Source organism: Camarhynchus parvulus, chromosome 2 (assembly GCF_901933205.1).
Source record: "Camarhynchus parvulus chromosome 2, STF_HiC, whole genome shotgun sequence".
Classification (NCBI taxonomy): Eukaryota; Metazoa; Chordata; class Aves; order Passeriformes; family Thraupidae; genus Camarhynchus; species Camarhynchus parvulus.
Genome location: NC_044572.1, coordinates 147543814 through 147557245, shown reverse-complemented (window position 1 = coordinate 147557245; position 13432 = coordinate 147543814). Strand labels below are relative to the sequence as shown.

The 13432-nt window shown below is 39.4% G+C and overlaps 1 protein-coding gene across 11 annotated transcripts in view; it reads left to right on the top strand.

Moving 5' to 3' along the window:
- PTK2 (protein tyrosine kinase 2) overlaps nucleotides 1-13432 on the top strand; it is a 188217-nt gene that overhangs the window by 157682 nt on the left and 17103 nt on the right. For 8 of the 11 annotated variants that reach the window (XM_030968664.1, XM_030968597.1, XM_030968588.1 and 5 more), the window contains 5 exons: nucleotides 804-893; nucleotides 2126-2330; nucleotides 8103-8214; nucleotides 10547-10633; nucleotides 11782-11919. In XM_030968664.1, coding sequence (XP_030824524.1) covers nucleotides 804-893; nucleotides 2126-2330; nucleotides 8103-8214; nucleotides 10547-10633; nucleotides 11782-11919 — 632 coding nt within the window. The other 3 variants (XM_030968640.1, XM_030968654.1, XM_030968648.1) reach the window with 3 other exon arrangements.

The window sequence follows — 13432 nt, the reverse complement described above, 5'->3', positions numbered from 1 at the left end:
TTGTATAAAAAGGGAAGTTATTCAACACTTAATTAATGGCAGTAAATCCCTCTATGTGCTTAAGAAGAAGGATCACAAGGTGTGATCCTTTCTTTAAGGTGCAAAAAGGATCAAATTCACATGTAGGTTCAGATGAAGTGTGTGCTGAGTGTGTGTTGTCATTGCATGCTGCATACTTCAGATGCCATTGGACTAGTGAGATTCAGTACAAAACTGCCTTTGAATGCTACTTTTGCCCCATTTTGGATGGAATCCTGAGCTTTGATGTCTCCAGGAGCTGAGAGATGTCCTGCAGTGCTGAGAGATGGGAAATGCAGCAGGAAAATAAAGATTGCATGTTGGGTCCCAAACAGTAGCATTCCAGAGCTGGTTTATATTATTAAACCATGACTACATAAATCTCATCTTTAATATTTTTCTGGTTTTGCGTATTTTAAATTATCCATTATCTGTCCCCTTACACTCTGTTGTGTTTCCTCATTTTATTTGTCTCACTTTGCTGAGCTACATTTTATCATTTTAATTGCTAAGAGGGGAAATAATTTTGACATGATCATTTCTTGGTATGTTTTGGGGTTTGTTATTGGGGTCTTTAAGGGAGGTTTAGGGGATTATTATTATTATTATTTTGGGGTTTGTTGGTTCATTTTCCATTTCATGTAAAGCCATACAGCTTACATTTCGATATTTGAAGTACTTCACTGGAAATTGGCTTTGCCTATGAATTATTTCACTGGGAACAGAATCTATTTTTGAGCTCTGTAGTGGGGATAACAGCCTGCCCTCTCTTGCCTTCCCTGTAGCTTCCAAAGGAAAATTACCCATCAAATGGATGGCGCCAGAGTCCATCAATTTCCGACGGTTTACCTCAGCTAGCGATGTGTGGATGTTTGGTAAGTGAAAACCAAGTGGGGAGGGTTCTTGTGTCCTCTTGCATAAGTCCAGTGTTGATTTTGACTGCTATAAATGAATAATTTCCAAATATTTGTCACAGTTTTTACTGTGCATTCTGAAAATCCAGTTTTTCTTCCAGCGTGTTTTCCACCTCTGTATTTTTTTTTCCTTTTCCTGCTCAATAAGCCTGAATTTGCATGAATTTTTTACCTCTGGTAAGAAGCTGAGAGAAATGAAAGTGCAAGAAAATTAGCTCATAGTTATGACAGAGATTATTTTTGTCTGTTGGTTTTGCTTTGGTTTTTTTGTGTTATACCATTGTCATTTGCTGTTTCTCTGTTGCATTTTGACTTTTTCTTTATGTTGATATACATTTCCTTGCTTAATGTGCAATCATCCTATGAGATACCCAATTTCCAGATCCTGAATGCTAGATTCCCACTTAACTTGTCTTATATAGCTCCTGGCCTCTTAAAAAATACAACCAGAAGCTCATTAAATACAAGGGTAAATAGACATGTACTGAAACCTTAATCTTTTTTCCCAAATATACAACATTTTATAATAATCTGATGTTCTGTGCTCCAACTGGTGCTGACTGCTGGCCTGTACAGACAGAACACAAAAGTGATGAGGCTTGAAATAAGAGCAGGATAGTGAAGTAAGAGTTCAATTTAAAATTTGAATGTTTTTAAGTGAAGGGTTTATAATAGTTTGAAGAAAACTCCAGTACTGTCAGAGTTGGAAAATTAGGCCTATGGAACACTTTGGCCAATTCTAGAGTGACAGACCACATTCTTCTAATGCAGTTTCAATAGAAACTGGTTTATTACACGTTTTCAGCCCAAAAATGTGGATCAATGCCAGCCCTAAAAGCCCTCAAAGTGAAAATGCACTTTACATGTCAGAACAGGCCAGTTGGAAGAAGGAGTCAGAGGGAAAAGCAAACACATTCTACCTCATAAGAGAGAGGAGATTTGAATATGAGCAAGCAGTGGTTTAGGGCAGGTAAAAGACCGTGTGAGGCAGCTGTGGGTCACTGTGCCTCATCAGTAGGTGAGGCTGGTGCTGTGTGTGTGATCCCTGCTGCCGGTAAGTCCAAACCAAGTCCCTGGTTATATATTTTAGAAGAAATTGCATTATTAGTACAAAACTGGGGTTTGTTTCTCTTTAGAAAGCTCTCATTGTTTGCTCACAGTGAAGAAAAGGTGGTTTTGTGTGTGTTCCTCAGGTGTGTGTATGTGGGAGATCCTCATGCACGGGGTAAAGCCCTTCCAGGGAGTGAAGAACAATGATGTGATTGGGCGGATCGAGAACGGTGAGCGGCTCCCAATGCCTCCAAACTGCCCTCCCACCCTCTACAGCCTTATGACCAAGTGCTGGGCCTACGACCCCAGCAGGAGACCCAGGTTTACTGAACTTAAAGCACAACTCAGGTAGGGTTTGACTTCTGAGAGCTCATTTCCTTTGTTCAGAAATATTTCGTTTCACTTTATCTTCTGTTACGGTGTTTTGGTTCTGTGGAAAATACGAGGCATGGTGTTTGGAGTTTTTATCTTCAAATGGGCAGGTTGTTGCTGGTCTTTGGGAAAATTGGGCTTTATCTGGTAGAGAAAATGAGATTAGGCAGTAAATTTAAATAACTGGAAATATGAATCACCTCCTTTCTCTCCCAAGAAAAACTCCACATTTTACATGCGATTTGTTTATAATTTTAGTTACAATCCTTGGGGAAGGAGGTAAAAAGAATTTAGAGTGATTATTTAAACAAACATGCTGTGGGCTTCTGGGGTAGAGATGTATTTTTAAAAAATGAAGCATCAGGTGAGTGCTGTTGGAAGTTACTTTCATGACATGTAGCACAGTAGTTGCACAGTCACAGCTGTCACAGGGCAATTGCAGAGCCTGCAGTAAATGCAGCATCATAGACAGAAATTCCTTTGCCCTTTGTAAACCAGGATATAAACTACCTTTGTGTTTATCTTGGAATGAGTGTGAGCACACACCTTGCAGACCAGTCTAAATTCACACCTTAGTTTATTCTGCAGTAATATATTCCAGTGATTTCACCAGCCCCAAAGTGGGAGGGATATTTAAGCTTAGAAACATCACTGAGATAATGTGCAGGCACATTTGATATTTGTGACCAAATTGGGTCACAAATGTTGTGACTTTTGGATTTCACGCTCAGGATATATTTTGCGTAAGTCAACACAAGCTTTGAGTAACACTTAGGTTTTTGCTCACTGGCAATCCACACTGGGAATTCTTGTAATTCATTGTTGAATTCTTTGGTTTTACTTCAAATTTTGTTTCAAAGTTGTGCTTTGTGGCATGTTCTATTTTCATAGTATTATGTTTTTGCTGTCACTGAATGTTCGTGGTTTAAGATAATTCACTGGTGGTTAAAATGAGAGACAATTTGAATGTAATTGTGGTGCTATCTCAGAGCTGATGTATGGAGAATTGGAAGACCTTAAAGTTTTTTCCTAATTCTTAACATTTCCTGCAGTTCCACCATCTGTTACCCTGGGAATTCCTGTGTAGACTAATTATTTGTAGAACTAAGGAAAGACTTGACCCTTCTCACAGATAACTTCCCATCTTCTTGACTGTGGGGAGTTAACACAAAGGGAGGGACGTCAGGGCTTGGCAGGGATTGCAAGAAAAAGATGCAACACAGTTGTGTGATCTGGGTAATAAGTGGAAATTGGCAATTTTTTTTGGTCTTTTTGGCTCTGAAAATACAGGATGATTGATAATTTGCAGCCAGGTTGTTAACTTAAAGCTGGTTGGCACAGATGAGAATAAAGCCCTTGAAAAAGTGACTGGAAGATGGCTCTGGTGTGTAAAGCCAAGCAGGGAGAGTATCTCAGCAGAAAGGAAAGAGGATGAGTAAATCCAGAGTGTCTCCAAGAGCCTGGCTGTCCTCAGAACCAGCACTCAGGGCATGCAGCAAGGCAGGATCTCGTTGGTTACACATCAAAATGTTTCCCAGTGTGCTTGGGTGAGCTCTGAAACAGGTCACCCAGAAAGACTCTGGAATTTCCATGCTGGCAGACATTGAGATTTGGATTGGAAAAGGCTCAGAGCACCTGGCCCTTGCTGTGCAGGGAGCCCAGCTTCAGCAGGAGATCAGACTTGGGACCTCCAGGCACCCCTTCCATCTCATTCTGCATGAAAAGTGCACCCACTGTGGAGGGGTGTTTGCTCCTCTGGTCATGCTGGGACATTTGATGCTTTGTTTACAGGGCAACCTCTCTCCTGGGGCCACTGCAACCCTAAAATCCAGTTTTCACGCTGTTCCCACCAAAGCAAGGAACTTTCTGCCCCACCAAACTGGTGACCTTTATCTCCCAAATTTAGGCAGCATGGTTGTCCTTAGGGCTGCTTTTTGCTGCTCCAGACAGAGCCAGCCTCTCACTGGAAATGTTGCCAATTCCCTGATGATGAGGCAGTCTCAGGCAGCTAGGGAAGATTGGGTTTCAGAACTCAAATTCCCATGAACTTGCAAAAACAATCTATTTCCCTGGTGGCCTTTCCCTGTGGTGTTGCTGCTGCTCGTTCTGGATGCTGTCCAGGGCAGTCTCTTCAAGCTGAGAGCAGACTGGATGTTTGCTTGGAGTCATATACAGCACTGCAGCATTCATTCCTCTCTGGTTTAATGAAAAAAAAAACTTCATGGCTTTGGGAAAAATCTTCTGCATCTGGAATAGCGTAGATGGGAGCATAAGCATTTCACATGCTCTCTGTTATTTGGTGCTTTTTCTGTTTCATAGTAACAGCTGCTTTACCCAAACTGAATTTGCAGCTGATTGTGCAAGGCAAAGGTGCTGATTTCTGCACAATTTATGCACTGTTATTTGTTGCTACATATGAATTTAAGTACTGTTATTAGAGTAGTAATTTTATAGCATTTGATCTGTCTGAAGTGGATGTGGTTGAGTCAGTCTTCCCAGCAAACACAGAAACAAATGGGTGGATTGTGGATTTCCAAATGTAATTTATGATTGCATTCCAAGTCCCCTTTTCAAGTGGTGGAGGGGGGTTAAAAGTGAGATTAGGTCAGGGCAGTGAGGTGCTACCCTGCTACTCCTGCAATTCTGACTTGGTCAGAATTGGAATATAGGATTTTTTTAAATTGGGAAGTCTGTGTTGCCTTGCTGTTTTTGTGTAAAGAGATTTTTTGTCTTGCAAAATTATATAAATAATCTAAATGGTAAATAATATAAAAGGATTTTAAATTTTCAAATTAATGTCATTTAATGACTTTTTTCACTGTGTCTTGGAAAAGCCTTTGCATTGCTGCATTTGATGTAGATCCTGAAATGTTGCTTATAAATGAAAATTGGTAAGGGTGAGGGCAGTTTGAGTCTTTTATGGCATTCTGACAAAAAAAAAGATTCTAACACATACTTAGATACATGATGGAGGCTGCAAAATGCTTTGCTGTTCCTCTGTTCTTTGCCCGTGACCATTAAGAATAGTCCATAATCCATATAAAAGTACTTTCATATAGAACAATATGTGCAAGTATGTTGCTCTATATGGCAGAGAGAAAGAAAGAAGTGCTTTTTGGGGGGTCAGCACTTGATGTAGGTTCCCACACGAGTGTAGCAGGAGACACTGGTGCTGCTGTGCCTTTTTGGAATATGAGGATACAGTTTAGTAATTTAAATATTCCTACACTGAAGGTCCCCATAAATGTTTCTTTTTCGCTGCCACAGGCCAATTTCAGTAAAAAGTTCTTTGTAAATTAAGTAAGTTTATCAATTATGAAAACTTTTAATAGTTGAGATTTTTCTTGAGCCTTCACCTTGCAGAGAAGTTGAGTTAAATTTGTCTATGCTACCTCAAGGTTTGCTAGGGGAACCACAGGGATAGAATTCTCTGCTTGCTCCTCTTTGCTGCTAAAAGTATGTGCAGTTTGGGAAAATATGCCTAGATCTGACTTCTCCTGACCTTCTGCAAATTCTAATAAACTGTTCAAAGAACTTGAGCAGCTGCGCTGAGGAAACGTCAAAAATATCTCTTGGCACACTCTTCCTTCATCCACAGACCGGTCTTCCCTTTGTGAAAACAAAGACCTTTCTGTGAGTCATTTCTATTCCTTGTGGTTTTTTCTAATAGTGCTTCTCTGAGGCATTTCTATTTTATATTCTTGTCAGCAGAATCAAGGGCATCCAAGTACAGATGCTGCTGCAGCCCATCAGCCTCTGGCCAGGCTGCTCTGGGCTGCTGGGAAAGAACCTCCTGATGGCACGAGCAGGGAGGTTGTACTGCAGTTGTAAGGCAAAAAGCTGAGCCTGTGTTAAGAAAAAGAAGTAATTTCAAAAGAAATGTGTCATTTCTGGTGATACAAGCTGATGGTGTTGCACATTGGGGCACCCTAGATGAAATGGCTTTGATAGCAAAGCAGAGGTATTGGGGTTTCATTCCTTTCTATGGAAAACCAGGACTGTGCTGTGACAAATTCCACACATGGCCCCAAATTGTCACTAAGCCATCTCTAAATTTAGCCAGCTACTACCAGCCAACTCCATTCTATTCTTTTGTTGAGATTAGAGCAACTGCTGTATCAACAGCTTGGTTAAAAACCTGAGTTTTATTAATTTCACTTTCATTAATCTGGGCAAACTTTTTTGGGGGTTTTTTTTTGGTCTTGTTTTGTCGAGGGTTTTTTTAATCCTGAGGTCTTGTCTGGAAAGATGATAATCATGGTTCATGGCTGTTGGCTGCTTTCTCATGCTGCATAAAAATACAGGATACCTGAAGTGTGACATAGCTTTAAAGCAGGAGTTTTATGCCAGTTCTTCATAGGTTCAAGTAGGAAATCTTGCATTTTCCTTATTCTGAAGGAAGAGAGAGGTAAAATTGAAGGATTCTCTCTTCATTCCCTCTGTTGGGTTGTAGCTGTGTTTCCATGGTAGTTCTAGCAGGGTGACTTTTACGAATAACTCGTCTGATTTTGCTTTTGTTCCACATTCTTGTGTTGCTTCAGCAGTGATGGATTGAAATTGCAGCAATAGTTATAAACTTGATTTAGCTGCAGCGAGACAAGCTTCTCTGCTTTTTAGAAGCGGCATAGTTTGGGGTTTTTTTGGCTGAGTAAGGAAAAGCAAAGTTCTTGTCTCCAGCAGGAATTTATTCTTGAAATAAGCAGTGAAGTTTCACGATGAGAATAGATTGCTGGAGTTGATCTCATCCCCTGAATGAGTAATTCTGGGTGGTTGTTTAGCAGACTGAACAGGAGATTATAAACTCAGAACTTAGCTTTGTTTCTGGAAACTCCTGAGTGATAAAGAAACTGGAGTAGCTCCTCCACAGGATTGTCTTTACCCTGGGGGCATCTGCCCTGCTCACATCTCCAGAGCGTCCGCGTAGCGTGCGGCTCCAAGGAATTGGCAGCTCCCTCTTTCAAAGCTTCTCTCTGAGTCTTTTTCAAATGGCAAATATCCAACATTAATAAGCCACATAGCAGAGCTGGGAGGAGGCTGGCTGTGGGGGCAGCAGGAGCACGTTCAGCTTCAAACAGGCTTTTTAATAGTCAGAACAGTGGTAAGTAGCAAACTGGTTTTACTACTGTCTTGTACTTTGTGAAAATGCAGCCTTTTGACCTGAATGCTTAGAAGCTGAGTGAATACTGTCAGATCTTTCTGTTTTGCTAAATTGCTTTGCTGAATGTGTTCCTGGTTAGGCTAAAATATAAGAGCTGAAGAAGTATTTTTGACTGCTTGCTTTTAAAAAAGAAAAAAAATCCCAGTGATCTGAAGCTCTTGAGTTTCAGTAAAGAACATTTTTGGTTTGTTTTGAACCTTTGCAGCAGTTCAATAGAATATTTTCTTGTGAAGATTAAGCTTTCATGCAAGTAAGTGCTTGATTGATTGTCTTTGAGGACTTCTCTGTGTAATTGCACATAAAAAGAACTGTTATGGAAAAAAATTGTGTGTGAGATCAACCACAGCTTTCTGAAAATTGATGCTGTTTTCATTGTTAGAAGCACCCTGGTAATCCTACAGAAATACTTCTTCTTGATACTGCTTTCCACACACAAAACCAGTGTATGTGAAATAAGTTTGGCTCTCGGTAATTTTATAACATTTTAAGTTAAGTACTGTTTATTAGTCTGAAAAATGCAAGGGCTGTGGGGAGAGGTTTGTTAGTCACTGAAATTGGAGTTTTGCTTGATTGCAATGTGTTTTCTTTAGTACAATACTGGAGGAAGAGAAGCTGCAGCAAGAAGAACGAATGAGAATGGAATCCAGGCGACAAGTCACAGTGTCCTGGGACTCAGGAGGATCAGATGAAGCTCCTCCCAAGGTAGCTAAGACTGCAAATTACGTGTGTTTAATAAAAAACAAACATAAACTTTCTTTTTATTCCATTTATTTCTTCAGAGCCTGCCCTGATGGGTTGGTTCAAACCACGGCATTTTGGCCAGTTCTGTCCCCATCTGGGAATCTTTGCCTGAAATGACCTAGCTCTGCTTGAACTGTGCTTAGAACTGATCTGTGCTGTGATACTGCTTTAAAGATTTTCTGTTTCTACTTGAAATTGTAAAAAAACCCCAGAGCTGCCACAAAACTGTGTCCTGGCTTTTCCTTTTCCTTCTTGCTTGTAGCACTCCTGTAAATTGTTGGCTAATGAGCTCTCAGGCCAGCATGAAGTTTATTTATAACACATTAGTGACAGGACAGGAGTCAGCTAATTGCATTTTCCTTCTTCTGGACAGAAAATGAGGGGTTTGTTTCCAAGGAACGTACGTGGTTTAGTTTCCACTTCATTTTCATTTCTGTCCTGTTTGGATGTCACTGATGGCTTCTGCAGCTGTGGGAGTCCAACCTCTCCAGTTCCCTCTCACTCTGCTTCCCCTCAGAGTTATTTTTGTAAGATGTTGCTTAAAAGTTCAAACCTGTATTTTGAAGAATTTAAATTTTGTGCAGTCACCAGCATATTGTCTGTATCCTGATAGTTGTGGTGAATTCCTGGACCTCCCAGGTTCTAGAATAATAATTTATTAATAATAATTCTGATAATGATTCTAGGAGTACTTGTGTGGCACCTTGTGCTGCACACATTCCCCAGCACTCATAGAAAGGCAACTTTTTGTTTTTGTTTTGGTTTGAGGGGAGAGGGAGGGTTTGTGTTTGTTTGGGGATTTTGGGGTGTTTTTCTCTCCATTTCCAGGTTGTTGCCTGATAGATCAGATTTCTGAGCTTAGTTCTGCATTTTGGTACCTTGATGGCAAATAGAAAATATGGGCAGTGGAATTGCTGTTTTCATTTCAGAGTTAGAAACAGCAAACAATCCATCAACCTTTTCAGTCATCTGAGATGAATTAGCAGGATTTGGTGTTTGTCTAAACAGACAATGTTCCAAGTTACAGAAGCAGATAAACTGCATAAATTGAACCAGTATAATGCTTAATTTGAAATGAGCACCTTTTTGTGTGGTGTATGAACTGAAACACTTGACCAAAGATATGTTAAAAATGCAGTTAATTCTTCCACTGGGGAGAATCTGTTTTGAGAGGGTTGCTATGTCCTTGTAGAAATAAACTGGTTTTCTGATGCTGTTGTTGGTTAGCTTTTTTAATACATTTCTTTTGTGTAAAATATGTATGTGTTTAATAATGGCATTGGAACAAGTGGAATCTTGTAGGTATGAGGTTTTAAGTGTCTCTTTAATTATTATCTAATTTTCTAATGTGACAACTGATTTTTTTTTTATTCTTCTGCTGATTCATTGTAAGTGTTGCAGATTGTTGCTGGTCTTAAAACTCCTGCACATCCTCAGACAATTCCCAGGTCTCACAATCCATGCTATGAGATCACTTGTATCTCACAGTGATATTTCTGTTAGAACCCTGAGACAGAAAACATCCTAGTCCAGAATGAGAGTGAATGTTTTCATCAAGCAATGATAAATTCTGGTTGCCTTTAACTGCTAGAAGGACTGAGAGAGCCCTTTGCAGAATGATGAAGTTTAAGGTTTTTTTCCTTTTTGGTTAATTTTTCTCCTCCTGAAATACCCAGAATGCTGTTCCTAATTCAAAAAGAAACCCTCAACTATACCTTTGAAGATTCAGAATATGATCAAAAGCACTTTCCATGTTGAGGTTATTAGTTACACAGAAGTTAATAATCAGAACTAACTTTATACCTCAGAATATCACATGGCAATAGCCATGCAAATAAATCCATTTGGTTTGTGTTATTCTTACTGAAACAAAAGAATTTACTTTTGAGAACAGTCACAAAAGCAGCAAATTAACAGCAAAAATTGGAAACAAGACTGTATTGCACCTGGAATTTTGATTTAAGGCTTAGGTTCTTAGATTATGTTCTCTCTAGAGTGGAACAGAACAGGGCAGGTCATTGAGTGCAAGCAATTAAATAAATACAAAGAATTCACAGAGCAAGAATTATTTATTGACATACTGAGCAAACAATTCAGCTGCATCCATTGCCAAGCAAAAATGGAGGAAAACTTAATTTTAGTTGTTTTTAAAAAGTATTTGTAATTATAGAAAATATGTTTTGTGGTTATTTTAAAGTTTGCCAAACCTGTAAATGTTTGTCTGACTGAAACATAATTTTCTGTGTTTAGGTGTGCGTGTTTAATGATTCTAAAAATTCCTTTTTCTTTACAGCCCAGTAGACCTGGTTACCCCAGCCCCAGGTCCAGTGAAGGATTTTATCCAAGCCCGCAGCATATGGTACAGCCAAATCATTACCAGGTATTACATTTAATACCATGCATGTTTGTTTTTTTTTACAAATGTGGGTTTAGATGCAGCTGGTAGGATCGATGCACTTCTTACATGGTTTATTTTAATTCAGTTCAGTTCTGAGTTTTGTTTTACATAGGAAAAAAAAAACTCAAACTGAGCCTGGTAGGTTTACTCCAGATGGTAAATATTTCCACATCTGATATGGTGCTCAGATTCCTGAAACTGCAGTGAAACACATTGGGCATTTCCATATTTATTGAGGGAATGTGGTGTTCATGTTGACATTTGTGCTGAGCTGTGAAATCACTGGCTTTATAAAATGGCATTAACTGGGGGCCTTTCCTTGGGGTCATTGGTATTTTATTTTCTGTGTCCTGATAGCTGCTGCCTTTAGCTCTACCATGTTATATACTCACAGGTCTTGCTTTTCTTCCTAAAACTGCTGAAGAAATTCAGAACAAAAGTTTGTCTTTAAAGGACTTTGAGCAATTTTAGGTTTGTTCAAGGCTACAGCCATATTACAGCTGTCTCAGTCAAGGGGATTTTTTTCCATGAAGAGAGGGAGGTTTTCATTGATTTAATAAGTACTTCAGGCTCATTAAAACTACTTGGATTTTCCTGCAGAGAAGTTCCCAGGCCACTCAGCTCAGCACTCTAATTACATGCTGCCACTCAAGCCTTAAGCCTGTAAGATACAGCAGGGGGTACATTTTTGTGGGGCTCTGTAGGGTGATGTTTGCAGGCTCCTATTACCTGGAACATGAGCTCTGCATGTGGAGCTCTTACATATGTATCTATGGATTGAGTTTTGTCCTCAGAGGACTTTGATCTCCTTGCCTGCAGAGGTTAGAGCATGCTCTGATGCCGCTGGTTTGATAGAAACCATAAAATACTACTCCTCAAAAGCTGTATTTCTGTACTGTTGCAGTTATTCTAAAATACTTATGTTATGATGAGCATCCTTAAAGACTTAAAACAGAGGTGTCATATTTTGGCTCAGCTTCCTTCTTCCTCTCAGTGACTGCTTGAATTGAGTAATTTCTCTGCTTTCATGTCTTGGAGGGGATGTTTCCATTATGGGGAAGCACAGGTCTTACTAATATCTCCGTTTTTCTCTTTGTTTTTGCCCCTGTGGGGTTTTTTGCCCCCTAAAGGTGTCTGGCTACCCTGGTTCTCATGGGATACCAGCCATGGCAGGCAGCATTTATCCTGGGCAGGCTTCTCTCCTGGATCAAACAGATTCCTGGAACCATCGGCCTCAGGAAATATCAGTGTGGCAACCCAACATGGAGGTAGGAGATCTGACACATCTGCTGCTGTGTTCTGTACACTTCAATGCACTTTTTATTATTATAAATTGTATTACTTCTGTTATTTAGGTAGATCTGTTCCAAGAGAACTGAGAGTTTCTGGTGCTTTTAAAATTGCCTCACTGCAGTGGACTGGGTCTTGTATTTTCTGAGACCCCTGTCGAAGGGAGAAATGATGAATCTGACTTCATGTTCTTAGAAGGCTAATTTATTATTTTATGGTCTATATTATATTAAAGAATACTAAACTACACTAAAGAATAGAGGAAGGGTATAGACAGAAGGCTAAAAGATAATAAAGAAAAGCTCTATGACTCCTTCCAGAGTCCCAACACAGCCTGACTGTGATTGGTCATTAAGTAAAAAACAATTCACATGTTGGATAAACAATCTCCAACCACATTCCAAAGCAGCAAAACACAGGAGAAACAAATGAGATAATACTGTTTTCCTTTTTTCTCTGAGGCTTCTCAGCTTCCCAGAAGAAGAATCCTAGGCTAAGAGATTTTTCAGAAAATATGACAGTGACAGCTGGGCATGAAGTATCACTTCACATGAATTCTTGATGAAGTTGTTACTACTTATCTAACTGAGTGATAGCAAATATTTGGTGTTTGTTAAGAGAAGGCTTTACTGGAACTTACTGCTGTTCACAGAGATGGGAACACTCATTAAAAAAAAATCTCTTGGGAGATACCCAGCACAGCTGAAGGATTGAGACTTCTTTGTGACTTACCCAGAAGAGAAAATGAGAGGGTCTAGAAGACTGTTCCTGAGCTGAATTCCTTCTGGGTGCTCTCCAGCCTGTCATGATTGCACTGAGCTGCTGAGGAACATCAAATTAATTCCCCCTTTAACCTCCTGTCTTTTTTTTTCTGTTCTCCACTGTTGTACACTTTTTAATACCATTTTTTTCCTTCCACAAAGATTCAGTTTTTGCAGCTTCTGTCTTAATTTTTTTTTCTTCTCTAACCAGCTCTATTCCCTGTGTTCCTGATAAACATTTAAGTGGTCTCTGAAATACAGGGAACTTTGTTACCAAATTTCCCTCGGCTTTTAAAAAATACTAATTTATACACTATTTCCTAATGATTTCCAGGCAGCATTGGGGTATGGTATGTGGAGTATTTGTAAGCTTAAGACAGGCATAAATATTTGGTCAAAAATTCATTTAAAAATGTTTTTGTGACATGCTTTGTAAGCTTAATGCAGCCATAAATATTTGGACAAAAATTCATTAAAAATGTTTTTGTGACATGCTTTGTTTGCCGCTGTCAGCTAACACTGAAGAGTGTATTTGTTTGATTTTAAAAAATGTATCTTGTAGCTTTTAACAACTGGATGGTTACATTGTTGCTCAAGACCAAGAAAACAAGATTGATAAGTCTGGTTTTGTTGTCCAGCTTAAATGAAGTGCAACACAGGAAGTGACAATGTTGCTGAAAAACAGAACAGAATCTTTCAAATCTTTTTTGGTTGCAGTGACTAAGAGCAA